The 25,934-nt window shown below is 31.1% G+C and overlaps 2 protein-coding genes, 1 long non-coding RNA gene and 2 pseudogenes across 3 annotated transcripts; 4 read left to right on the top strand and 1 right to left on the bottom strand.

Moving 5' to 3' along the window:
* Nucleotides 1–576: 576 nt before the first annotated feature.
* On the top strand, nucleotides 577–2,912 carry LOC103851474 (protein SENSITIVE TO PROTON RHIZOTOXICITY 2-like). The gene has a single exon (XM_033285908.1). The coding sequence runs from the start codon at nucleotides 889–891 to the stop codon at nucleotides 1,996–1,998; it is 1,110 nt and encodes a 369-aa protein (XP_033141799.1). The 5' UTR covers nucleotides 577–888; the 3' UTR covers nucleotides 1,999–2,912.
* Nucleotides 2,913–3,105: 193 nt separating this feature from the next.
* LOC103851473 (uncharacterized protein At1g08160) lies at nucleotides 3,106–4,498 on the top strand. Its single transcript, XM_009128326.2, has one exon. It carries the CDS (start codon nucleotides 3,798–3,800, stop codon nucleotides 4,395–4,397), a length of 600 nt encoding a protein of 199 aa, XP_009126574.1. The 5' UTR covers nucleotides 3,106–3,797; the 3' UTR covers nucleotides 4,398–4,498.
* Nucleotides 4,499–4,821: 323 nt separating this feature from the next.
* On the top strand, nucleotides 4,822–12,522 carry LOC103851472 (annotated as a pseudogene).
* A 2,003-nt stretch (nucleotides 12,523–14,525) lies between these two features.
* Nucleotides 14,526–17,018, bottom strand: LOC117132172. The gene is made up of 2 exons (XR_004455698.1): nucleotides 16,416–17,018; nucleotides 14,526–15,060 (listed from the first exon to the last, which is right to left on the bottom strand). It is a non-coding gene; the product is annotated as an uncharacterized LOC117132172 (long non-coding RNA).
* A 211-nt stretch (nucleotides 17,019–17,229) lies between these two features.
* On the top strand, nucleotides 17,230–21,675 carry LOC103851470 (annotated as a pseudogene).
* The last annotated feature ends 4,259 nt before the right edge of the window (nucleotides 21,676–25,934 follow it).

Genomic DNA, 25,934 nt, shown 5'->3' with positions numbered 1-25,934 from the left:
TAAATGAAAATATATTCAAATAATACATGATAAAATACTATGTAAGTTTCATCGTTATATGGTCTATCAAATATATAAGACGTGAAGAACATGCCATTAAAAACTCTTTTTAACTTTTTCTTAAATATATTAAAACTCTAAAACTTGCTTAGGTGATTCACTATTAATTTTTTTTTGTCGGCCTTTGATTCACTATTAATTTAATTCAACTGGGATTGACAATTGACATTCTTCGTTTATAGCTGACATAATATTAGTAGGTTTATGTGGGGAAGGTCGTAAGTGGGGATGGCTCTTATAATTTGCTTGCTCTACTCTAGTTGACTTCCTAGTTTAACCACATCACATATCTTTTTTAAGCTAATGTAAATAATTCATACACAAATGACAAGTGCAGTTTCAAAGGGGAAAACATCATTCATGACTCCATCTTATGTATTGTGTAATTGTATCATGTCATAACTACTGTCCATACGTTTGATCAAAAAAGAAAAAAAACTACTGTCCATATAATTACCCACAATTCTAAATATCAATAGCCAATATTAATTGCCTAATTCTCCTTTGTATTTTTATTACTCTTATCCAAATTAGTATGATATTGGATAATATTTTTTTGAATTTCTATTTGATAAAATGATACCAAGATAAAATAAAATAATTAAAAGTAGATGTGAGACATATTTTGTTTGTGTGCGTGAATGTATGTCACAACTAACAAGTATTTTATAGAGGCCTAGACGGTAGAGTGTCTTCTTCCATCCATCCCTGTATAACGTCTGGCATGAATATAAAAGACAGACACCACAAAGAATCTAAAGAACCAACAAAATCAAAAGAACAAAATAAGAACAAAACTCAAGTTACTTAGATTCTTCTTAGACACATATGAATCAAGGAGATCATATTATAAATAATGGAGAAGGCTCAGTGTGTTGCTTCTCTGAGACAACCACTACGTCCTCAAATCCAGTCTACAATAATCCCATGACGGCCGCCACAAAATCATCGGAAGACGAGGACGACATATCGCTATCTCTTCTACTTAATCTCTCTACCATGCAAAACAAAGTCCATCAGATCAAATCTCTGGTCAGTTTTTTCATGATATCAACTAATAACAATAACCAATCCACGGAGTCAACGTCGTATTTGGCCGTGGCTAACATCGAAAGTTTGGTTCAAGATATTATCACGGCCGCGAATTCAATGATGTTCACTTGCCAACAACTCCATATCTCATCTAATAACAACAGTAATTTCGATAACGATAAAATTGTTACGGATTTTTTCCCACGCGTAATCGACAGGCATAATGATTTCACGAGAGAGTCGTCAGCCAACTTTCTCGGTGTTCAAGAAAGAGGGCGTAGTTCGTTTCTCGACCAGACTACGCAGAATCTTGACTGGTACGGCACCCAAACCATAAACCCTAAAAAAGAAGATCATCGTTATAAATCAAGATCCGGTGACTATGAGCTAGTGGAGCTAGGCGTAGCGGATCTACTAGCGAAATACACGCACTACTGCCAGATTTGCGGAAAAGGGTTTAAGAGAGACGCGAATCTAAGGATGCACATGAGAGCGCACGGAGACGAGTACAAGACACGTGAAGCCTTGATCAGTCCAACGAGCCATGACAAGGAAGTCGAATGCTCGTCGACGAGACATTACTACTCGTGCCCTCAACAAGGGTGTAGATGGAACCAGAGGCACGAGAAGTTTCAGCCGTTGAAATCTGTGATTTGCGCCAAGAACCATTACAAGAGAAGTCATTGTCCGAAAATGTATATGTGCAGGAAATGCAACGTAAAACATTTCTCCGTTCTGTCTGATCTTAGGACGCACGAGAAGCATTGTGGGGATGTCAAGTGGATTTGCTCTTGTGGGACTACGTTTTCTAGGAAAGACAAGCTTATGAGCCATGTTTCTTTGTTCTTGGGCCACTCACCGGTCCATTGCCAGCCGCCGCAGCATCCGATTATTCATTATACTTAACATGCTTCTGCTAAGTTATGGGTAATAGTTTTGGTTGATTCATGCAACTTTCTGATTTCTGAATAATAGTTACAATGTTGAGAAAACAACGTTACAATGGCTAATCTAACTTCAAACTAGCATTTTAGCATCTTAAAGTATATTTGACTTATGGTTCTGATTGGTGTCCTTATATGGTGGCAGTGATAAAGATTGCATCTCCATCCATAATATATAACAATTTAAGAAAGAAATAATTATCTTCTCTATGCACATACGCAGCAATTTTTGATTTTACTCTCATGAACCAAAAAAAAGAAGAAAAATTTAATATTCGAAAATACATTTTCAACGGTTCATTCATCTAATATTACATGTTGTGCAACCTACTCGACAATGAATTAAATACTTAAAATAAAAGAAGTATGATAAAACAATTGATATAACACTATGTTTTTAGATGGACTGGATCACAAATGAGATTCCAAAATGATCCTCACATTGAAAACTCATGTTTACAGTTTGTGTAGCCATTTGTCTTGACTTGATAGCATCATTTCTTAGGGTAAGTAACGTAAGTTAGATAGATCGTCAGGACCAACATCACGTGAACCAGTGTTAATGTAAGGTCCTCTAAACGTTGCTTGAGGAGGTAACGGTTTTGTTGGATCAATCACTGGTTTCTTGGACGATCTGCGATCAAATGAGACAAGGAAAAACATCATTCCACACGACGAGAAAAGCTTTTAAACAGTAGAAAAACGAAGAGCGGGGGTAGAAGGGAAAAGCTAAGCCTGCAGAGGCGAAAACAACCAGACCAGTGGCTACAATGACGTTACGCGACGGTGCCATTGCAACTAGCCTTTTAGCAAATAGGCTCTAGTGAGAAACCAAAAAAAAAAAAAAATTGGAATCAGTCTCAAAGCACATAACAATGAATTCATCCAATACAAACTAAAATTACTCGTTTGCGATGCGCAGAGAACATCCGAATGATTTTCAACTAATCAATTCCATTACACTGATAAAAAAAAAAGAAGAACAAAAATCTAACTTGGGATGGGATGTGGAGGCGGTCGAGTCGACTCAGTGAAACATCTTGGTGCTCGGATATGGGTTACGTGCACCGAGTCGCGGATGTCTACAAAACTCGGCGATTTGCACGTGACAGCTCTATAATTTGTTGTTGGGCTTACTTGGGCCTATTCCGATAACTTATCCAGTTTTTGTTTGTATCGTTATTGAGCTTAATTGGGCTTATTCCGTAAACTTGGTATCCAGATTGATATTGAGTTCATTATCCAAAATAAATTTCTTGAACAGAGATAATCTTAAAGAAGGTTTCTCTAATTTTTCCTTAAGCCTGAAAATAAGTTTCTATCAAAATGTCAAAATAAAACCATTCAAGGTTCCATGCAAGTAAAAAAAACACAATCAAATCGTAGAGTTCTTTGTTAGAAAATGTTTATAAAATGTATTTATAGTATTTACATTCATAAGAAAATTATTAAATTCTATATCATAAACAATTAAGGTTTTCACTTTATTCTCAATTATTTTTTTTTTTTTGGTAGGGCATGAAAATATAAAAACAAATTTAAAGCTTCAAAACATAAAATTGCTAAAAGCAAAGTATAAGGAACAAAACGTTTTAAAGCTGTAATAAAAAACAGAACTCATTTATCTACTGATGAAGCAAAGAACATAAGAATCCAACGTGTTTTCCAGATTTCTTGCATGACAAGTATCCACTCTATATATATAAACAAATAAGCCAATGTTTGACTCCAAACCCCCTTAGCTATAAGTACGTAGACCTAATGCCGACAACAGCTTCTCCAAATCGGCCACTGCATCCCCGCCGTTCCCGTGTCTGCTACGTTTTCCTCGTCATTCTAACCCTAATCTTTATCATTGCTGTAGGTTTTCTCATTACATGGCTTGTAACCAAACCCAAAAAGCTTCATTACAGTCTCGAAAATGCCTCGGTCCAAAATTTTAACCTCACGGACGACAATCACATGTCCGCTACGTTCAAACTCACCATCCAATCTCATAACCCTAACCACAGAATATCTGTTTACTACAATTCCGTCGAGATATACGTGAAATTCAAGGACCAGACGCTTGCGTTCGACACGATGGAGCCGTTTCACCAACCGCGGATGAACGTAACGCAAATTGATGACACTTTGGTTGCACAGAACGTCGCCGTTTCAAAATCCAGTGGTAAGGATTTAAGGGATCAACATTCCTTGGGAAAGATCGAGCTTGAAGTGTACGTTAAGGCGAAGGTTAGGTTTAGAGTCGCGGTATGGAAATCATCACATCGAACGGCTCATATTAAGTGCTCTCATGCCACGGTCTATTTGTCGCAGTCAAACAAATCGCTGAACAGTTCTTGTGAGGCTGATATTTGATTAGCATGTTTGTATTGTCACATTAATAATGTTCTTGTTAACAGTTGATATTCATTTCCTTCCCATTGTGTATGACTTTTATTTTAATAGTTTACTTCAAACGTGCAAGATCTATATTGTTATAACGGATAATAAAACTAAACAAAAAAAGCGAATAACGGATTTATGTGGTTCACCAATGGGACATTGACTATATATGTCTACCAGCAAAAAAGACCAATCTATCAATAGATGCATCAGATTACAGTATGATAAGGAAGAGGGAAGATATATATAATTTAACTCTGGTGATTAACTATAAACTAACTTTGGCCTTAACTATATACCGAGATAAGAAAAAAGAAAACCCAGACTGCGGTCCAATTACTTTTTTTTTTTTTGAAAATGGCTTTAATGAGTGATATAAATTTCCGTGTAACTGTAAAATGATACAAAGTATTTGTTTTTGGTACAAAGTAAAATATTTTATTAAAGATATTGCGCATTAATCGAAGTTGCAGTCGTTAAAAAAAAAAGATATTGCGCATGGCTTTCAAATTTAGTGAGAAAAAAATAAAATTAAGTTTTAGAAGACCCCAAGGTGGAGAGAAAATACGCCATTTTACATAATTTTAAAGGACCATTTTAGTTTGTATTTTTTTCATATATATATATATATATATAAGATCATCTTCAAAAGAAAGATAAATTTTTTTTTTCTAAAGAAAAACTTCAAAACTTCATATTTAAAGTTTTAAGAAGTGAAATTTCGTATTTAAAAATTCACTACTCAAAACTCTAAATTTGAAGTTTTATTTTCTATTTACATATTTAAATCACATTTATGATTTTAAGTATTTCTCATTTATTGTTTTAATCTTTACAACTTTTGTATATCTTAAACATTTCAAATTTATTTTTATAAATTTACATTTTACACATAAAATGAAATGGAAAATTTAAAATAAGATCTATAATATTTTAAAACTAGAATTAGACAACAAGAATATTACAAAAGAAACTTAATTAAAAAATCTAAAAAAATACATGAAAACATAATTATTTAAAAAAATTTAATATTACAACAACAATAATAATCTAGTAAATTTGCTCCGAAACTTTTAAAATCTTGTCCAAATAAATTTTGTGTAACCGAAAATGGAGCATCACGGAAATAATTTTATGTAATAATATGATATTTTGCTTGTAGTTTAATGTATTTCTATTTATAATTTTATATTTTAGTGTAAGATTTTATTAAGTAACATTACTATAATATTTATATATATGTGCTAGTTATTTATAAAAGTTTTAGGGTTTTATATTCATTATGACAAATATAAGTACTATAGTGTAAGTTTTAAATAATTTTGAAGTCAAATTTGAAATTTTGTTTTTTGGAAAAGAACACTTTGAAACTTTAAATATATAATTTTGCAAACTATAAAGTAAAAAGACTTTTTGGAGATGCTTTAAAAGCTACAAGCCCCATGGTTGATGTTCTTCGACTAAGGGCTAACGATGGTGCTGCCTTGTGAAAGAATAACATAATCATGGGATGTGTTTGGATATATATTGAAAGCATTGTAGCTTCGAATTTAATACCAGTTCTCAAAAATAATAGCAAACCAGTTTTCAAATAATGAAAAAAACTTGAGAATTTGTATTCCTTACCCACCAAATATCTCATATTTGCACTCCATACACTATATCCCTCCAATTTTCTTCCCTCTATCATTACCATTTTCCCCCCATTCTATGATATCTTACCATTTTTAGTATATTCAGCAAATTAGCTCAAAAAACTTCTCCTTCCTAAGACCTTTTGTTTCACCAACGGCACGATAGGTTAACGATTTAGTAAAAAAAGAGTTTTGTTGTGCCTTTAGTTCATGATCAACGATATCGATCATGATAGCTACCGGTTGATTCATGATCTAGAATGAAATTTGAGTATTGTCCACACTCTTCTCGATTTTACAAAAAAAAACATTTATGTTTTTTGTTATTTAATTTTTTTATTAATCAGAAATATTTCGTGCATATGAGAAAGTCCACACTAATCTTACAATTTCTCTAAGTACTCAAATGTAACCCAAAACATAGTCAACCACATATGTTTAAGTAGCGGAATTTTTTCGAATCCAGATAGTTTAAATCACCGGATTGTCTATCACTAAACCATTTATGTGTGGTTTTATTTTCTTTTGTTGGCAAGGATAAATGTTTTACTAGATGGTAGTTAATATATTCTGTAAAACAAAAACTTTTCAAGTATAAGAAAATAAGAAATTTTACAAAAAAATTTTGGAAAAATGTTAAATTTATTCAAATCAAAAAGGCATTTGTACAAACTAATGCAACTGTGATCTAGTAAAGTTTGAATGTTTTAGAAGCAGAAACCAGCGAAAACTGAATATTTGTCGTAGAAAAGGAGACTGGTCTCGTTCTTAAATGCTTAAATTTTAATACGGAATTACGCATAGAGAGAAAACTGGTCTTTGTGAATCATCAGTGACCAATGGTATTTAAAAGCTGCCCGTTGTCGATCTGGAAATTTTAAAAAGAAAGTGAAAGTTTGGGCCAAAGGCACCACTACATATAAAGAAATAGGGTCACAGCTAAAAGTGATTTAAGTGGAACATAATCGAGTGGAATGGATTATTTTTGGGGTTCCCACTAAAACTTCACCATTAGTTTATAAAACACATATAAGAAAAATCACTCCCTCGTTCAAAAAAAAGAAAGAAAAATTACTCCCAACTCCAGCGGATGCACAAACATAAAGTCTCTTCAATATGATGTGACAAAAGAATAGCTGAATAAATAACTGAATAAAACGTTGGATAAATAATAAGATAATATAAAGATATAGATGTATATATATCAGAAGGAAAATGTATTTAATAAAATAGCATATCTTATATTGATGATTCGTTTTGTTAACCAAAAAAAAAAAATTATCGATTTATCTCAGTTCTTTACTTGGTCACCCATTGAACATCTTAAATGATAAAAATTTCGGAATCTTTGTGGAGTTTATGATCAGTTCGGATTTTTGTTTAGAATAGTGTTTGGTTAAAAAAATACATGTTTATGTATCTATCTTCTTTATTAAAAGAGAAGTATACTTTGAATTTAACCATAATATGATGTGGGATATTACAAGAAATGCCATTGTATTTTAACGTTCTTCTAAAAATTCATTAATGGTATTTAGATCTTTTAATTACTCCTAAAGCATATAAAATCTCTTCTATCTAATATTATTGTTTGGTATAAACTAAGCGTATATCACATACACTTTATCATTATCTACCCTTATCGCATTATTAATTATTTAGCTATGTCGATCATTTCAAAACGTGACCTTCTAAATGGGCAATTGTTTAATATACATGCCACGAATCTAAGACATTTTAGTAGTCATAGTTAGGCTCATTATCAAACGGCAACGTGATCCAAATTACTATTACGTGTTAATATATGTGAATTGTAAAAATAAAAAAAAATTTAAAGTGAAAACATTCGTATAAAATTTAAGATTTTTCTAATTTTGGAATATATTTGTCATGTAAAATAAATGGTGCGACATATTAATTTGGAAAAATTTCAAATAAAAAAGGTTTTCAGAAAATATATATTATGGTAATTTATACAACCATACTAATTTGTAACATTTATAAACAAAAAGATATATAAACGATCTACTTGAATACAAATTTATCTAATATATTACTTATTTATAGATCAACCAGCAATACAATATACATGAACAAAATTATACATATATACATGTATTAACTGGAAAATAAAAATGTTATACATAACAAATTAAAATAATACCCGTATGGGTACACAGATCAAAGTATAGTTTTCAATATTTCTAGGACTCTTTGCTAGACAATATGTTTTACAGAAACTGTTTTGGAAAATTGTAAATATATTAGGTGTTTTCACCTAGTATTTAGATAAATACTGTAATAGTATATATATTATGGTAACGTATTATATTATAAAATCATATTCGTGAATATTTTGTCAACTATATATATATACAAGGAGCTTAATGTCTTTGTAATCGGCATAAGTAAGTACATAAACAAAAATTTAACAATGATATATACTAGAAAAAAATAATACATATTAGTATATACTTTGTTGGTTTATCATATGTTTGTAGTTTTACAACTAAATGAATATGTTTAAATATGCATATATACACTTACGTTTGTCATGGGAGACTTCTTGCAAAACCTGATCTAATATATAATATATTGCATTGTATCTTTTGGGATCTATATATAAATATATTGTTGCATGAGCTCGAGGAGCCAATTTGCCTAGTGATTCAGTGAACATAGTTTATATATAGCACATTAAGTTACTAAGAGAAAACAAAGCACTCTAAAAATGTATCTTCCATTTACGATTCTCCTACCATTTGTCTTCACAATATTGTCACCTTATTTCGTATCTCTCACACACTCCAAAGTTGCTCGACTTGGTATTTCCACAACAACGAGACCGACAGAAACAGTATTTGCCTCAGCTGATAATTCTGATCTCAATTTCTTCTACTACGATCAGAATCTCGACCATTTTACATTCACCCCGAAAAGTTATCAGACGTTTCAGCAAAGATACGTCATCAATGCCAAGCACTGGGCTGGATTCAAAGCCAACGCCCCTATCTTAGCTTTCTTGGGGAGGAAGCGTCAATAGAGTCTGATTTGTATGTCGGTTTTTTCCAAGATAATGGTCCTCGTTTAAAAGCCCTTCTCGTCTACATAGAGGTGTGCGTCTTTATATATGAATATACACTAAGAACTCTATAAAATTAATAATATAAAAATAACAATATTTTATTAATTTATGAAATTATTAATTTACTAAAAATATTTTAGATATATATATATATATATTCAAAATATTTTTTATACAAAAAAAAGTAGCCGGTTTCTTAATAGATTATTTAGTGTATAAAAGACATGTACCATATACTGTAAATACGTTGTATAATCTGATAAAATAATAAATTTTTCTAAATATCAAGAAATAATAAAGATGGATTCTATTTTGAATAAAAAGAAAAAAATAATATATATATATATATATATATTATATATATAAAATCTATGTTTACATACGATTTTACTTAAAATATTATATCATTTAATAAAAAATTGCCATATTTTGAATCAACTCAACTTGAAACCAATGAAATTTATAATGTATTAATTTATCATGTATAGAGTTTCTATTGTACTAGTCTTTTATACTGCATATGTATAAATTGTATAAAATGTATACTCTACTGTATGCAGCATAGGTATTATGGGAAGTCTGTGCCATTTGGATCGGCGGAAGAAGCACTGAAGAACGCCAGTACGTTGGGGTATTTGAACGGAGCACAAGCTCTGGCTATGCCGCGATTCTCATGCACGTTAAGGAGAAATATTCTGCGAAACATAGCTCAATTATCGTCGTCGGGGGATCCTATATGGTGGAAGTAAGTCCATGTTATTATGTGGTTTAACCAATCTAATAATTTCTCTTTAACAACTTACAATATATGAAATATTGTTTCGAGAAGAGTATTGTAAAAAAAAAAAAGTATTGTACATAATGATCTTCCTTCAACGGTCATTTTATATAGTGATATACATATGAGTAAAAATACGGTACCTTAAATAATGACAATCCTTTTTCATGGTACAAAAGTGTTAGCGGCGTGGTTCAGGCTAAAATATCCACATATAGCACTTGGGGCATTAGCATCCTCAGCTCCTCTTCTCTACTTCGAAGATACTCGTCCTAAATTTGGTTATTATCATATCATAACCAAAGTTTTCAAGGTACTAAATTATTTTAAAATATTAGACCATCTCAACATATTAATTTTTTATTCGGTTTGATATATGATAATTAATTCATTTCATTTATGACATTCTCATTAAAATTTTGCTGTTATAAGCTTAGTCTTGACTAATATGATTTCCTAAAATATATTTTACAAGGAAACGAGTAAGAGATGTTATAAAACAATCCGTAAATCTTGGAAAGAGATTGATAGAGTTGCTGCCAAATCCAACGGTCTCTTGATCCTTAGCAAAAAATTTCAAAACTTGCGCGTACGTAAGAATGATAGTGTTTCCTTCTCATGCTTCTAAATATGTAACCTACATTAGTACTTAAGCTGTTCTGTAACAAAAACAAATTTTCAGTCCATTGAGCCGTAGCTTCGATATCAAAGACTTTTTGGACTCAATATACGCAGAATCAGTTCAATTCAACGGGAACCCCGGTGATTGGGTGGCTACATTATGCAACGCAATCGACAACCCAACAAACCGTAAAAATTATGTACTTGACCGGATTTTTGCAGGTGTTGTTGCCTATTTTGGCAACCAATCTTGCTATGATACTGATTTGGTTATACAGCCCTCAAACAATGCAATTGCATGGAGTTGGCAGGCATGTAAACTTTGGGTTATAAAGCATATACATAAATTAATGCTATTATTCTAATCAATATATGGAAGAGATAACTTATACTAATGATCTATCAATAGGGCTGCAGCGAAATAGTGATGCCAATAGGACATGACAAACACGACACAATGTTCCAAACGGCTCCGTTTAATATGACCAGTTTTATTGACGACTGTAAGTCCAAATATGGTGTTTCTCCTCGGCCGCATTGGATCACGACTTATTTCGGCATTCAAGTAGTTAACTAATTTTAAAAGTCATATTATAAAAGGGTAGTTAATTTGATAGAAACTAATTAGTCATGTACAATATATTTATTACAGGATATCAAGTTAATTCTCCGAAGATTTGGGAGCAACGTCATTTTCTCTAATGGATTAGCAGATCCTTACAGCGTCGGCGGGTAACTAAACATAATAAATTTTACATCATCTGTTTAAATAGGTTACTGAATCAATACATATCATGGGCTTTCAGAGTTTTGGAGAATGTTTCAGGTACTGTAGTCGCCCTCAAGACACTTAATGGTAATTTGTTGAAAATTTCAGTTTAAATGAACTCTTCCCTCCTAAGCCAGACCACCATTGTGCATGAATTTCACTCTTTCAAGGAGGCTCTGGCCTCCCTTCATGGCGTGGTCTCTCTACCTCCACTAGGAGTTTCAATTGATTTGTTTCTTTGGATCTGTTGGGGTATTTGGCTGGCTAGGAATAAAGTGGTTTTTGAAAACAGAACATCGTCCCCTTCGGAGGTCTTTAGCCAATCAGTCAGGTATTCTAGGGAGTGGCAAAATGCCCAATCACACCAAGGTCAACAGCACACGCCTACCAATCTGCATGTTCAACCAAGAGTGGGTCGAGACACTATCATCTGTTACTCGGATGCAGCATGGAAACATAGTTCGCCGGTGGCAGGATGCGGGTGGTCCTTTCAATCTCCACAAGGACGCATACTGCTAAATGGTTCATGCACTCATCTCCACGTCAAATCTCCTCTACAAGCGGAAGCTCTGGCCCTAAGGGAAGCTATCCTCAATGCCAAGTCTCTCGGTTACTCAAAAATCTGCTTTAAGTCAGACTGTCAAGGGCTGCTAGCAGCTATCAACTCGAAGGTCCCTCCGGCTGAGCTCTTCGGAATCATCCGGGACATCGAATCTCTATCTTTCTCGTTTTCTGCATGTTCTTTTGTGTTTGTTTCTCGTACTGCTAATTCTCTGACTGACTCTTTGGCCAAGAGTGCCCTCTGTAATGGCTTCGCCCAGAACTAGTCTGCTTATTAATTAAAGTTTGTGTTCAAAAAAAAAAATGAACCATTACTCAAAACTCGAGTAAGAATTGAATTTCTTTGATACTGCGAACAGGAACACATTGCAAGACCTCAGCTCGAGGAGAAAAGACGATCCTAAATGGCTGGTGATGCAAAGAGAAAAAGAAATTAAAAATTGAATCTTGGATTTCAACCTATCAAAAAGATCTAAGAGGTTCAACATGTCATAATAAGCTTGGGTTATAATATATAGTCATCGTAAACAAATAAATTAAAAGTTCATAATATATCTTTAGTATGTAGGTCAATATTTTGTACTTGTCGTGGAGTCAGTCACTCGTCTTTAAAAATAAAATGGATATAAAAATTTATATTTACTTGGAAATTTTTATTCTTTTTTTTTTGTCAATGAAACATTTATTCAAGATGTTCAAGTCAAACGACTTGGGAACAAAACAGAGTATTTGAAATAATGAAAACAACAACATCAGAAGATGCCTTCAACACACCGAGACCTTCATGAGAAGGTAAAGGAACTTAACCCTCCTACCGGAACAAATAGAAGCCGCATTTGTGGCACAATTTATGAAGAGCCACCATTTGTAGCCTCAACGATCAGAGAGGACGATAGCCACCTAGGCATGTTCCTTGCAATATAGGACTGAAACCGACGGTATTTGGTGACTCATCGCAATCTCCACAGCTAAAAAAAATGGCATAAGAGGAGACAACCAGCAATCTCCCCAGCTATCGAACTGGAAATTTTTATTCTATTATGTTTTTTACACTTTTTTTCAAAAAAGGCGGAGTTTCTTACAAACATTCAAAATTTTCTTTATGATATAGAGGCGAATAAAAGTTCTACGCAATATCATATTTCCGCATTTCTCCATGATTAATAAATTCTTACAGTTCTACCATCTCAATGGAACTGGTCAATGGTGATACTATTCAGGAAAGTACATTACTAAAAGATGCGATTCCACCTTCTTCGTGGGGTTTGTTAATCAAGATAATATTGCTTTTTTCCGATAAAGGCTTTGCTCTTTCTTAACTAAAGTTACTATTTATGAGGTACCTAGAATTTAAAAACTACTATATCTCGATCCGCGCAACCGCGCGGATTTTTATTTTCATTTATTTTTATATAAATATTTTGTTTTCAATTCTAAATTGGTATATATTATAATATATATGTGTCTATCAATTTTTAAAATATAATAAGTTTACGGTATATTTTTTTCATTGAATAGATTGTTTCAAACTTTCACATGTATTTGTATCTTTTTCTATATATATATTTTCAGATTATTATTTTATTATTAAAATCGTAACTATATATAAAAATATTAGTAAAATATTGTTTTATTTTCATATTCAAAAATATTGTAACATTTCACAAGTTTAGAAAGTTTTTTTTTTAAATTAAACTTTTTGCTTCATAGATTTATATTATCGAGTAAATAATTAAATATTATCGAGTAAATAATTAAACATTTAGTTTGTTTAATTTTTAAAATAAACTATATAATTTAAATTTGTTTTTATTGGTTTAAGGTACTAAAGATTAATCATTGTTAGATAATATGATTTTTTATTTTAAAAGAAAATCTTTATAATTTTAAAAGTTAACATCGATAAATATTTAAATATTTAACATATGGAGGTATAGTATTACAATATTAAATTATATCTATTTAATTTATACTATCTATAAATCCAATAATTAATAGTTCAATAAAAAATTTGGTATGCCCAAAATTTAACTGATAAGATTAGAGATTAAATGTAACATGACTTTCTAGGAATAAATCCATTAAATCCAATTTTTAAAAAATCACACATGAATCAAGGTTGTGAGATTGCTGGTTGTCTCCTCTTATGCCATTTTTTGAAATTTTGAATGTTTGTAAGAAACTCCTCCTTTTTTGAAAGCGGCAGGATTTTGTTTTTTTTTTTTAAATATTCTATGAAAAAGAATCGTTAATTATAAAATTATGTTTTAAATTTTGATAGCCTAATATAGGGCATGTGCATAATATCTGCACCGGAAAACGCCCGAAGTTTAAGATACCGAACCCGATTGGATCAGGCTTAAATATATGAACGGGTCTATCTTCCAAAATCCCAAAAATCGATGCCAAAACTGACCCGTACCAAGAACCGAATGAGTATCCATACATATCCGAACATATAAATATATATTAGTTATAATTATACTTATAAATATAAATAAATTCTTTCGATACAATTTATCCAAATCAGATTGTATCATGGTTGTTTTCGGATAGTATCTATAAAATAATTAATATTAATAATTAGTCATAAATATAGGAATGACATTACATTGTAATTATCAAACTAAATTAAGGGCGAAATCCTATTAGGGATTTTTCCTTAATAGTATATATAATTATTTATTTTGTAATAAAATATTCTTATTTTATATTATCTTTGATTTTACTTTTTTACTTCTTTTTCAAAAATAAATAAATTTTATTTGTGCGGATCAAATTAGATATGCGATTAACTATATAAAAAAATTGAATATCTAAACACTAAATATCTGGATAATTGTAGATCGGATCGAATAAATGATTATTCGGACCACACATATCAGATCACAAATACCTCTTAAAATTTGGATATTTTTTTTTATATATCCACCACTAATTTGAATATGAAATTACGTATGAAGAAAACTGCTCTTTATGAATTCATGAAATGACCAATGGTATTTTTTTTTTTTAGCAATACCAATGGTATCTAAAACCTACAAGTTGCTGATCTGGAAATTTTTTAAAGTAAGTGAAAGTTTGGGCCAGAGGCACCATTACATATAAAAGAAATGGGGTTACAGCTGAAAGTGATTTAGTGGAATATAATTGAGTGGAATGAATTATTTTTGGGGTTCCCACTAAAACTTGACCATCTTATATATTAAAACAGAAGTCATGACTTCTTTTCATGTGTGATTTTTTTAGTTTGGACCATTCTTAGAGAATATCATATTTTACATAAATTCATTATTATATCTTTTAATATCTTTATCTTTTTAATTGAAATACAAGTGAAAATATTTAAAATGTTGTAACAAAATGTTTTTAAGATCTTCTTAGAATCTTTTTAAATTTACTTTCAAAAATTAGTTAGTTTAATTTAAATTATCATAAAATATAATAAGAAATTAAAATTGAATATAGTTTTGGTTTATAAACGAAAATTTAAATAAAATGAAATTAATTAATTTCAAAAATAAATTTACAAATAATTTTTAAAGATTTTGTTAGAAATAAATATTTTATTTCTATTTTAATTTTTTCAAATTTTTTTTCTAATAAAATAAAAATCATGATTTTTTTATGAGTGATATTTTTATTTGGACCGTCATTTAAATTTTCTATTAAATGTATATCACTAATGGAAATATATATAATATTTTTAACTACTTTAATCATAATATCTTTTATATCTTTTAATTTTTTTAAAAAAAATTAAAATTTTAACAAATCTCTTGAAAAAGATTATAATAAGATCTTAATTGTCATAAATTGAATATATATATTTTCAACTAATTTTGTAATTAGTAATGAAATGTTACTAAAAGAATAAAATTATATCCTATTTTATCAATTTTATAATAATATCTATCATTTTAAAATAAAAACGTTATAGTGAACAAAATATGATAAAATTATTTTAAATTGATAAGTTAACATATTTTATTTTCATAAATATAAAATATTTATGCTAAAAATATAATATGTTGGTAAAATAGATTAATATTAGTAAACTATATAATACATGTATAAAAATTTAACTTATCTTAAACTTTTTTAATATACAGTAATTTATTATATAAAATTAATAAACATTAAAAAATTACTAAAGAAATCTAGCGATTTGAACTACGGATCATGATTATAATAAATTAAATACAAAATTGTTTTCATATATGTTGTTTCATGCATTAAAAAATTTAGTTTAGTAATCAAACGCAAATTCAATAGGACAAATATATAATAAGCAACATATATATGCGATGATTTTAATTTACTACATGAAAACTATAAAATTATTATATTTGGCATAATTATACAAATATTTAAATATGTGAGTAACATTAAAAATATATAATAATTATGTAAAACAAATATCTATATATACAAATGTGAAAATATATACCCGCACGGGTTGAACAAAAAAAAAATATATCCGCACGGTTGTGCGGGTGGAAATCTAGTTAGTTTATAAAACACATGTAAGAAAAATCACTACCAACTCCAACGGTTATATGTACAGACTAAAAATATTTTTAATATGCATGATGTGCTAAAAGAATAGCTAAATAAATAACTGAATAAAACGTGGGATAAATAATGAGAACATATATATTAATATATATTGAAGGATAATGTATCTTATTTTGCAAAGGATAATGTATTTTGTAAAATAGCATATCTTGTTGAAGATTTGTTTTGTTGGTCCAAGCCGGGAAACAAATTCTCGCAAACATGGAATTATATCGGTTCTTTACTTGGTCATCCATCTTATATATTAACAAAGAAATCAAAACCTTGATTCATGTGTGATTTTTTTTTAAAAATGACTTATGGACCTATTACTAGAAAGTTATTTTATATTTAATCTCTAATATTATCATTTAAATTTTGGGACTACCAGATATTTTTATTCGACTATCAATAATTGGATTTAAACAATTGATGATCCATTGGATTTATAGATAATATTAAATAAATAGATATAATTTAATGTTGTAATACTATGTTAATTATTTAAATATTTGTCGATGCTAACTTTTAAAATTATAAAGATTTTTTTTAAAATAACAAAAATCAAATTATCTAACAATGATTAATCTTTACTACCTTAAATCAAAGAAAACAAATTTTAAACTAGATAGTTTATTTTAAAAATTAAACAAAAACTAAATGTTTAATTATTTACTCGATAATATAAATTTATGAAGCAAAAAGTTTAATTTTTTAAAACTTTCTAAATTTGTGAAATATTAAAATATTTTTGAATATGACAATAAAATAATATTTTACTAATATTTATATATATAGTTATAATCTTAATAATGAAATAATAATCCAAATATATATATATATAGAAGAAGATACAAATACATCTGAAAGTATGAAATAATCTATTAAATGAAAAAATATACCGTAAACTTATTATGTTTTAAAACTTGATAGACACATATATTATAATATATATACCAATTTAGAATTGAAAACAAAATGTTTTAAAATAAATGAAAACAAAAACCTACGCGGTTGCGCGGATCAAGATCTACTTAAACATCTTAAATGATACAAATTCCCAAATTTCTGTGAAGTTTATGTCAGTTTGGATTTTGGTTTAGAATAATGTTGGTCCTATAATACACGTTTGTATGTATTCATTTTTTTTCAATTTTTACAGACTCTTTGCTAGACAGTATTTGTTTTTTTAGCAAAATGTTTTGGCAAATTATAAATAAATGATGTGTGTTTCGCCTATGATTTTCTTTTTGAAAAACAATACCGCAATATCATATAATCATAACGTGTTATCATAAAAAATCATAGTCGTGTTTATTGTGTCAACTATATAAATACTTGTATCCATAGATTCATGTAAAACTAGGAGTTTTATGTCTTTGGTAATCAGTTATAACTTATAAGTGAACTACTCTACAAATATGAATTTAACAATGATATATAAAGTACAAAAAAATCCAGAGTATTATAACAAACTTAACAAGGAAAAGATATATACTTTGTTAGTTAATCATATGGTTGTAATTTTACAATTAAATGATTATGTTTTTTTATATCAAAAATGATTATGTTTAAGTATACATATATACACATACGGGAAAACTTGAACGGACAAAAAACTAATGTATTATATAATGTAGGGCAAATCTCCCAAAACTCCTGAAATTTTTTTACCAAAAACACACAAAAATAAAAAATAAAATGACATTTTTTTTTATGAAAGGGTAAAAGACCATTATACACTTAAGATATATAAATATAAAAATAAATATTTTTTTTTTTGAAAAAAATCAAACTCAACTTTTTCTATTTTTCGAAATCTTTTCTTTGTTAATTTTTATTTTTCAAATTTTCTGTTTTGAGATCTGAAAATTTCATTTTGAAATTGTTTACAAAAAATATATAACTCGGTGATTTTCATGTTTTCATGCACAGATATAAATATTTATAAAGTAAATATATTATAATAATTGATTGCTATTTACTTTTAATTATTGGAAAAAAAATCCTAAAACGCTATCCGAGAACTCCATCCCTCATATCTAAAATATAAGTCTATATTTATGATAAAAAAAATCAAATGTCATAGAATTTCTCTATATTATATTGCATTGTGTATCTTTTGGGATCTATACATAAATACATTGTTGCGTGAGCTCGACTTGAGAAGCCAATTTATATAAAGCACACTAACTTACTAAGATAAAACACACTCTAAAAATGTCTTTTCCATTTACGATTCTCCTACCATTGGTCTTCTTAATATTGTCGCCTTATTTCGTATCTCTCACACACTCCAAAGTCGCTCGACTTGGTATTTCCCCAACAACTAGACCGACAGAAACAGTACTGGAAAAAACAGAAACTTCTGATCTCAAATTCTTCTACTACGATCAGATTCTCGACCATTTTTCATTCACCCCCGAAAGTTACCAGACGTTTCAACAAAGATACGCCGTCGATTCCAAGCACTGGGCTGGTGCCAACGCCAGCGCACCTATCTTAGCTTTTCTTGGAGAGGAAGCGTGGTTAGAAGTTGATTTGCACGATGTCGGTTTTTTCCAAGATAATGGTCCTCGTTTAAAAGCCCTTTGCGTCTACATAGAGGTGTGTGTGTGTGACTTTACATCAGTATATTAATAGAGCACATACACCCGTAGTGTGTTCAGCTGAAACTCTTAAAAATTTAACAATAGTACTCTCTCTGTTTCTGTTTCGTAAAAAGTGTGACATTTTGGAGAGATTAAGAAAATGATTGAAATTCATTTATGTTTATATTAGTTACACATGTTTAACTAGTAATATTTGAAAGTATTAAAATTATTTATAAAATAAATACATTTTATAATTAATATTAAGGTTAAAGTAAATATAAATTGCACTGAAATTAAAATATCACTCTTTACCTAACAAGAAAAATGTCAAAATGAGACTCTTTGTGATAGTGGTTAATAGAATTATTAATTAAATTTATAAAATAGAAAAGCAGAATTAACAAAATAGGACTCATAAATTATGAGTTTCTCATGATTTTTTGAAAGCTTTTCAATGTAAGAACATCACTTGCTTTCTTTCTTTCATTTTTTTTTATTTTTTAGTGATGAGAGATTTAGTGCGATATCACAAATGTAGATGATCTTAGTTTCTTATATAGCATATGTATAAATGTATACTCTAACGATATGCAGCATAGATATTATGGAATGTCTATGCCATTTGGATCGGCGAAAGAAGCATTGAAGAACGCGACTACGTTGGGGTATTTAAACGCTGCATAAGCTCTGGCAGACTATGCCGCGATTCTCGTGCATGTTAAGGAGAAGTATTCTGCGAAACACAGCCCAATCATCGTCGTCGGAGCATCCTACGGTGGAAGTAAGTCCACGTTATTTTATATAGCTTACTTAATCTTTCTCTTTAATGTATATGGAATATTGTTTCGAGAAGAGTATTCTACGTAATGATCTCCCTTCAACGGTAATTTTAAAGAACGATACATATGACTAAAAATACAGTATCTTAAATAATGACAATTCTTTTTTTTCGTGGTACAAAAAGTGTTAGCGGCGTGGTTCAGGCTAAAATATCCACATATAGCACTAGGGGCATTAGCTTCTTCAGCTCCTCTTCTCTACTTCGAAGATACTCGTCCTAAGTATGGTTATTATCATGTCATAACCAATGTTTTTAAGGTAATATATACAATAGACCATTTGAACATATTAATTGTTTTGGTTTGATATATCATAATAAACCCACTTCAGTTATGCCATTCTCATTAAACTTGTGCTGTTAAAAGTTTAGTCTTGACTAATATGATTTCCTAAAATTTAATTTGACAAGGAAACCAGTGAGAGATGTTATAAAACTATTCGTAAATCTTGGAGAGAGATTGATAGAGTTGCTGCCAAATCCAACGGTCTCTTGATCCTTAGCAAAAAATTTAGGACTTGCGCGTACGTAAGAATAATAATTTTTCCTTTAATGCTTATCAATATGTAACCTACACTTCAGTACTTGAGTTGTTTTGTAACTAACAAATTTCAGTCCATTGAGCCGTAGCTTCGATATCAAAGACTTTTTGGACTCAATATACGCAGAATCAGTTCAATTCAATCGGAATCCCGGTGATTGGGTGGCTACATTATGCAACGCAATCGACAATCCACCAAATCGTAAAAATTATGTACTTGACCGGATTTTTGCAGGTATTGTTGCCTATATAGGCAACCAGTCTTGCTATGATACCGGTTTGTTTATACAGCCCTCAAACGATGTCATCGCATGGAGTTGGCAGGCATGTACACTACACTTTGGGTTATAAAAGATACACATAAAAGTAGTACTATTATTCTAATCAGTAGACAAGTTAAATTACATTAACGATCGTTAATAGAGCTGCAGCGAAATAATGATGCCGATAGGACATGACAAACACGACACAATGTTCCAAACGGCTCCGTTTAATATGACCAGTGCTATTGACAACTGTAAATCCAGCTATGGTGTTTCTCCTCGGCCGCATTGGGTCACGACATATTTTGGGATTCAAGTAGTTAACTATTTTTAGTCTTATTATAAAGGGTAGTTTGATAAAAACTAATCAGTCACAATATATGTATTGCAGGATGTCAAGTTAATCCTCAGAAGATTTGGGAGCAACATCATTTTCTCTAATGGATTAGCTGATCCTTACAGCGTCGGCGGGTAACTAAACATAATATATTATACACCAACTGTTTAAATAGGTTATTTAATCAATACATGTTATGGGATTTCAGAGTCTTGGAGGATGTTTCAGATAGTATAGTCGCCATCAAGACACTTAAAGGTAATTTGTTGAAATTTTCAAATTAAATTAAGCATTACTCAAAAGTCGAGTAAAAATTGCATTTCTTTAATACTGAGAACAGGTACACATTCTCAAGATCTCAGCACGAGGAGAAAGGACGATCCGGAATGGCTGGTGATGCAAAGAGAAAAAGAAATTAAAATAATTGAATCTTGGATTTCAACTTATCAAAAAGATCTAAGAGGTCTTAACATGTCATAATAAGTTTAGATTATAATTTATATCCTTCGTAAAAAGTAAGTCTTACCAGAGAGGGTTCATAATATATCTTTAGTATGTAAGTGAATAATTTGTACTTGCCGTGGAGTCAGTCAGTAGTCTTTAAAAATGGAATGGATGTGAAAAACTATCCCCTTATAGCTTTATTTATTTTATTTTTGGTCGAATTCCTTTATACCTTTATTTGTTAATCCATCTGGACTAATTTCTCTAATTTATATATACTTGGAGAACTTTTTTTTTTTTTTTACAAACATTCAGAATTTCAATATACTATAGTTTTTACAACCCACTTACAAATACATATTCAAAAATGTACCGCCTGATGATGCCATGGTCTAAACACACGTTTTCCTATTACCTGTCTTGTGCCCAAAGCCGCTCCTAAAATTTGATGGTTCCAAAAAGGCCTAATTAATTAATATTTGATCAAACCAAGCACCTCTCTAGCTTAGTAGCAGCCCACAACCAACCTTGCTTGTACCCGAACTTTAGGAACTGCATTGCAATAGTCTCTAAATCGCCTCTGTCAAAATTTAACTTCATGAACGACAATCACATGTTAACTACGCTCAGATTTTTAAAGTAACCATCCGATCGGAGAACGCTAACGAAAATCTTTTTTTTTTTTGTTAACAGAACCCTAATCACAATCACATATAAGGTTTACTACTGCCATAAAGTGAACAAACATATAAAAATATGACGTTAAAATATATGCAGATAAATTACTTCCCCGTACATATTCTAACGACAAATAAGAGTTTCACAAGTTTTTTTTTCTCAGCATACTTATTTTATTAAATACAAGACGATTATTGACCTGCAAGAACAAAATTTTAGACTTATTTTAGAGATTTTTAGAATTTGTTGTTAACTTTAATAAATTAAATAACATTAAAATCATGGACCAAAATACCTCAAGATAATGTCATATATATACGCCATCATGGGCTTTCGACATTAATTTCCAACCTTTGAATTTAATAAATTTATAGATTTTCCCAAAAATTTCGAGCTGTTGAAAATATCTTATGTTATATTTTTCTGTGGGCATCTAAATTTATTTGCTGATTTAAATTAGATTGGAATTATCTTTACGCAAGAATACTATTCTGAGAACATAAAAGTCTATATGATTGAATGGAATGAAACATATTATAGTCATAGTCTTAGGTAACAATTAACATCCTGTAATTAAACGTATTAATCATAATATCAAGTTATTGATAAAATTCGATTTTGATCTAATTAGGTCAAAACTTCATGAATACATGATAAGAAAAGTAGCTCATTCCGATTGAAAGTGTTCGCATGAAAGAGACATAAAAATAAGATGTGAACACAGACTAGATAGTCTGAACCTAATGAAAGAATAAAATTACCATTTGAAGTGAAGAACTTTATTAAATAATATATACTTTTCAATAGAATTTTGGTCAAAATTAATGGTTGAAAAATAGCTCACTCCCATTACAAGCAAAGAGGCTGGGTCCTCAAACACACTCGGTAGAAACTGTCCCCACGCAAATAAAAATCATATATATGATTGAGTGTTTGATTACTTTTAGTTTTAGCAACGGTACATATGTTGTAGTGTATGAGTGCATTATGAAAATATTCACTTTAATTTATCTAGCATACGGGTTGATGAATGTCATGTTCCGAAACTAAAGAACGGAATATTGGTTCACAAGGAGACTGGTTTCTTAACTTTTATTCGTTCTTACGGACTAATCTTGTCTGTAGAATAATGATTTATGTTTGTTTCCTATCTGTATAAACTATAAGTTGAAGATTCTATATGTTTTATCCACAAAATGGAAGTGAAAGTGTGAGCAATTGTTTTAAAAAAAAAAACTCTGTCAATGGCTGACTCATAAAGGATTTTCTTTGTATTCACAGTTATTTAGTTATTTGTTTGCTTAATAAAGTATATCACCCATTATAGAAAAGGTCTTGGCCAAAGCACTAATGTATGATAAGATCTGGTGTTTATAAACTATACATAAGAGACAGGGCCGTCTAGAATTATTTACGGACCCTGTTCAAAAAAAAATTAATTATATATTTAACAATGTGATGGAGTAATTTTAAAAAATATATAGCTTTATTTATATATATTTGACGTTTTTTGAAATTATAAGCTATAAGCTCTAAATTTAGTGCTATATCTAAAAGTTTAAAGTTTTATATCATAAATTATATATTTATTTACAAAAATTCTTCATTTTTTTTTATTTTTTACTTGGACCATGTTTGACCGCTCCACTTGAACGTGCTGTTAGACGGCCCTGATAAGAGAAGTAAAGAAACGATAGCAGATTCATGAAGCAAGCATGTACATTTGTGGTGCCAAAAGCCAGATCTGGATGAAAATATGCACGTCGCTTTGCACGCGCAACCTTTACCAGCATGACAACATCAATATATGGAAAGTAAATTATTTGAGTTACTTTAACGCAACATCCTTTTATAATACTATATAAGACTATTTATGACATCATTATTAACATTCACTGCTACAACGATAGCATTCAGAAAGTTAAAAAATTAGGCAGCAATAACAGGTGAAAATGATAAATTTCGAATTAATTATGTACAGTACACAGTACAAAAAACATTACAAATGTCCAACCAAAAAGAATATCTCTCATATGTTAAAATCATCAATATGCTCAATGTGCTCTCTATGTAGTCAATACTGTAATAGAAATAAAAATGAAGTTAGCAAATGCATATTGATAGTGGTTGATAATATTCCATTGAAACATCAGGAACGAGAGCACCGTTGTTGGAGGTCGTTGTCCCCCATCAAACATTTCGGACAAGTCAAAGAAAGTGTTTGGTTAAAATATTGACCTACATTTTAACAAATTTTAAAAAAAAAAAAAAAAAAAAAAAAAAAAAAAAAAGTTTCAAGTAGGCTAGTGGTTAGGACCACCTTTTTAAGCAAACGAAAGTTTAGGTTTTTCTCTCTCATCTTCATTTCTCTCTCGCCTCTCTCTACATAAGGTTTTCAAATTAGGGTTTTCGCCTTCCCCGGCGGCCGCCGTGTCCTTTCTGGTGGTCGCCGGAGCTTCCGGGTGTCTCTCTCCTCTCTTCTCCTTCCGTTCCTCTTGTTATCTCCGTTGTCTTTCTCTTTGTTTGCGGTTATGGGCTGAACGCAGTCGGGTCCTCCTTGGTACAGATCCGGCGGTTCCTGTTACAGATCGGACGCGTTCGTGGCGGTTCAGGTGAGGCTTGAGGACGGTCTCTGCCTCCGCCGTGTCTCTGTTCTGTTCTGTTGAGGGGTCTCTGTCCGAGGGATTTTCTCTGTCTCTGGCTGTGGTTCTTCGAGATGTGGTGGCGTGTGAGTCGTTAAACAATCTTCCTGGGTTCTCTACGGTGTGGCGTGGCGTTTGGCTGTGCGGTGGGACTCCTAGGTGTGGATTGGAGCAAGTGGGTTTGCGAATCTCTTGCTTCTCTTATCCTCTTCGGTCTTCTGGTGGTCTCTGGAAGAAGCGCGTGGAGTGTCTCCTTTGGTGGGTCATCGTCTCTCCTAGGGTTTCTCTCCGGTGGCGGCGCGTATTGGAGCGATCTCCTCCGCTTGTCTCGACTTGTTGGTCGGTGGAGTGGTTGATTTATCCTCGAAGACGGAGTAGGTTTAACGGTGTGGCACTCAGCGCTCCTTTCTCTTTCCTCTCGTCATCTTCTCGACGGTTGACTGCGTGAAGGAGGATTGGGTCCAACGTTTGCGGACTGGCTCCAGTTGGGTTATCGGACTCCTTGGTAGTTTGATGGTCTTTTTCTCCGGAGGCGGATGTGCCTAACCAGTCCCTTTACTCTATATGGGTCTCGGGTTAAAGGAGTGTATACGGTCCCGGGTTGGAGTGTTTGAGGCAGCAATCTCTGGCCCTCCTCCTCGAACGACGGCATTGCCGGTTATGGACTTCGCTTCGTGCTGCCGGAGAGGGATATTGGATGAGCTTGTGAGTTCGAGTTGTGTTTCTTTGCGCAGGTGTTGTGGTGGGGGTCGAAGCAGAAGCTGTAGGAGCCGTGTGTTTCAAGGTTTGAGGGCGCCTTTCTCTCCGGTAGCTCGCGGCAACTGTATAGACCATTCCACTCATTCCTCGTCTAAGAACCTTCACTTCTCCGTTGGCGTTTGGTTCAATTTCAGGATTCGATTTTATTTCTTTCGGTTTGCTGTCGGTTAGGTGCTTTGTTTAGATTCAATTACTGCATTCTGCTTCTTTGTTTCTATGTTGTTCTGTAAAAAACTTGAAAAATCTTGGTATAATAATTTAACATTTTACCAAAAAAAAAAATTATAAACAAAACAAAAATTTGTGAATCTTCTAAATAACGAAAATTGTCCTATATATGCAACTAACGAAAAACCTTAAATTATCTAAATGATCTGCCAAGGATTTTCCACGGATGTTCCATTACCGT

Source organism: Brassica rapa, chromosome A02 (genome assembly GCF_000309985.2).
Source record: "Brassica rapa cultivar Chiifu-401-42 chromosome A02, CAAS_Brap_v3.01, whole genome shotgun sequence".
Taxonomy (NCBI): Eukaryota; Viridiplantae; Streptophyta; class Magnoliopsida; order Brassicales; family Brassicaceae; genus Brassica; species Brassica rapa.
The sequence above is the reverse complement of the archived record's forward strand: the minus strand, read 5'-3'. Positions and strand labels throughout refer to the sequence as shown.